The sequence below is a fragment of the Limulus polyphemus genome, unplaced genomic scaffold, assembly GCF_000517525.1.
Source record: "Limulus polyphemus unplaced genomic scaffold, Limulus_polyphemus-2.1.2 Scaffold497, whole genome shotgun sequence".
Lineage (NCBI taxonomy): Eukaryota > Metazoa > Arthropoda > Merostomata > Xiphosura > Limulidae > Limulus > Limulus polyphemus.
Genome location: NW_013666107.1, coordinates 449,202 through 452,224, shown reverse-complemented (window position 1 = coordinate 452,224; position 3,023 = coordinate 449,202). Strand labels below are relative to the sequence as shown.

The following is a 3,023-nucleotide window of genomic DNA, read 5'->3' as shown; positions in this document are numbered from 1 at the left end:
CATGTCATATATAGAAGTAAGTGTATATAAGGGAGTGTTTCCAAAATTGGAAAGAGGTGGGTGGGGTGCCACTGTGTTTGATTCATTACCTGAGCAGTATCTTACCAAATAGCTTGTCAATATCAGTAATTTGAATTCCTAATTTGTAAAAAACTATAGACTTAGTATTTTGACATCACAAAATCTAATTTGAACCAGTGCTGCATTCAGCATACCATGACACACAAAAATTGATATTTAGCTGTATCTTTTTAAATTTACTTTTAAATTAAGAAATTACCTAATGTATAATACTAAAATTTGGATTATAATCTACAGTTTGATACTAAACTTATTGGCATAAATTCATGAAATAGTAGTTCAATAAAATATTGAATGCAAGTCAACTAATGAGAAGACATGGCCTTTGACCCTTGTCCCATGTGGGAAAGGTTAAGAGTACAGAATAAAAAGACGGCGTTGTTTCAGTTAATACATCTAATTAGACATAATTTATAGAGATTATTTTAACAAACTTCTGTGTCTGGTAGGAAGCAGTGAATAATAAACTGACTTAATTTTCTAAATTTTAATTCTAGACAATAATCATGACTGAGCCATAAGTTAAGGAAGCCAGTGAAAATGTATAATATGTTTGAGAATGATTAAACACGACTTGCAGAGTAGTTCTTGTCAGTAGTAAAATAATTTAAATTTCAAGTTTTAGTTTTAACAAAAATGTCTGATCATGAAAAAAATACATGTATGATGATAAAAATTACTGTGTTACTAAGTGATCTGTTGTAATTTTTTAATTGATAAACTACTAAGTCTCAATCAGTAGCACAAACAATTTAATTTAAGGTGAGAGTGGAATTCAAAGGTAAATGCAAGAAAATTGAGAATAAAACAGAAAAAAGTAAATGTCCAAATACAAGTTTTGACAATTTAGTTTTCTCCCTTAAAATATAGTCTGTCAGATTTCCCTGTATTTTATTTTCCCTATTCTATAATAATAAATTCTTTAAAATATTTTTAAAGTAACACATTTCAAAAGTTTTTAGTATATAATTGATCTTTTTATAGTTTTAGGATCACCTAAACCAAAGGAAAAGAAAAAAAAGAAGAAACATTCTCTTGGTGTAAGTTTTGTTGGCAGTGCATTTTTTTTATAATTTATGAATTAAATGTTTATTAAATTGCTGGTCAGGTATTAGAAACTGATGCCTGCAGAAGTGAACATTGTGGACTTTTTTATATTAATGTGTGTGTGTTTGATGAGATAGCGAGTAACTAGACAGAATGTTGTTTTTACTAATTTTGTCTTCTCCTTTTTAAAATGTTATTAAAAAAAATTACCTTTCCTTATATTTGTATTCATTGTTTTGGTTCCTATAAATATTTCCTTAAAATGACTTTGGCATCGTACAGTCATGGTTTCAGATGATGGATAATAATGTGGTTCTTGAATTATTGAAGTTCTTATTAAATGTTTGAAGCTTAGAATGTTTCTATATGTAATGCAAGTTTACAAAGTTTAATAATTGTTAGTTCAAAATTAAATTAGGTTTTCATATTGTTACAGGTAACAACTCCACATTTGCTGTGTTTGATAGTATTCATCCTTAAGGTGGTGTTTTGCATATTTGGTCATTGAACATTATTTATAAACTTAAAGCTTAAGACAAATATTGTTGAAGTGGATTTTTGTAATACTTTGGAAGTAGATATTTTAGGTATAGTTTTAAATAATTGTACACTCTTTATGTATGATTAGTAATACTCAATATTTTGACTAGAATGTTCAGATTAAACATTTATATGGTTATCTGTATCTCAGTATGCTGAATGTGTACTATTGCAGATATATATAAAAAATTTTATTCAGGTTTTGTGCATAATCATAACACTGAGAACTTCACGCTTTATGATATGCTGTTTTATTATATAAAGTAACATTCATTTGAAGAGGAAGAAAAAATGGATTTAAAGGCAAATATTTCATCTAAAAAACTAATTTGTTGTATACCTTTTAAACATTTGTATTTTTTTTTAATACGTTTCTATATTTACAGAAACAATAATGAAATGTTTCTTGTCAAACTCCATGGTTTATTTATGCTGGGTGATGTAATTTTATCTGTTATTGGTCTTTATCAACACAAACTTGTCTTTTTTTTTGTTCAAATACCGAGTATGTTAAAGAAGTTTTTCTCACACACATAGGAATTAAAGTTAAAATATAACTTTCTAATAAATGGTTTATACACTTAAACCTTCTTAAACGTAAACTACGTTGTCAGTCTGCAAAATTGAACAGCCTTTTAGTGTTCCCAACCCCATAGGCTTATAATTTTGGCATGTTTCTTTCTTATTGGTTGAGCCCCTGCCATTTGTTCAGAATGACCTACAGGAATCCCTCGATCATAATGCGGTTAATGTGTTCTTTAAAAGAGCCGCACTAATCGAATATAATAACTTATAGGAAATCATGTAATTCGTACCTCAATTTTCATTCTTATTCACAATTAATTTCTATTTTGCGTATTTTTAAATCAAAGTATAGGTATATAAGAAAATACGAAAAAAAATGCAATGAATTAAAATTTATTGATCTGATTTTTTTATGAAAAACTTATTTAGAGTGGCTTGTCGCATCGTATTCTTCTGTTCTTCATATAATTGGCGGTACTGAGAAATTGCCTCATCAATTTTTCTGCAAATTTGACAGCTTCTATCCTCATCAAGGTCTGTTTCTAAACATTTTCCCTTAAATTCTTCAATAACCATGAAAAGTTTTTCTAATTCCTTCTTCGTCATCTTCTTATGCTGGCGGGTAGGTAAGATTTCTTCACATTCATCAATGTCTTCATATGCTCTCTGAGTGTCCAAATTTATAAGATCCTTATTGGTTAGTTCTTCTGGATGAGCTTCTAGCAATTCTTGCACATTTTCATCGTCAATTTCAGCAAAGCCAAGTTCTTTTCCAATATGATTAATCTCTTTAATGTCCTCTTCTGTATCTTTTGAAAAGCCTGTGACGT

General features: G+C 28.6%; 1 protein-coding gene across 1 annotated transcript in view; it reads left to right on the top strand.

The window, feature by feature from the left end:
• The window catches only part of LOC106458659 (H/ACA ribonucleoprotein complex subunit 4), a 24,922-nt gene that overhangs the window by 4,480 nt on the left and 17,419 nt on the right, over positions 1–3,023 (top strand). Inside the window, exon 2 of the mRNA XM_013918189.2 lies at positions 1,066–1,121. Coding sequence (XP_013773643.1) covers positions 1,066–1,121 — 56 coding nt within the window. The remainder of the gene's footprint in view (positions 1–1,065; positions 1,122–3,023) is intronic.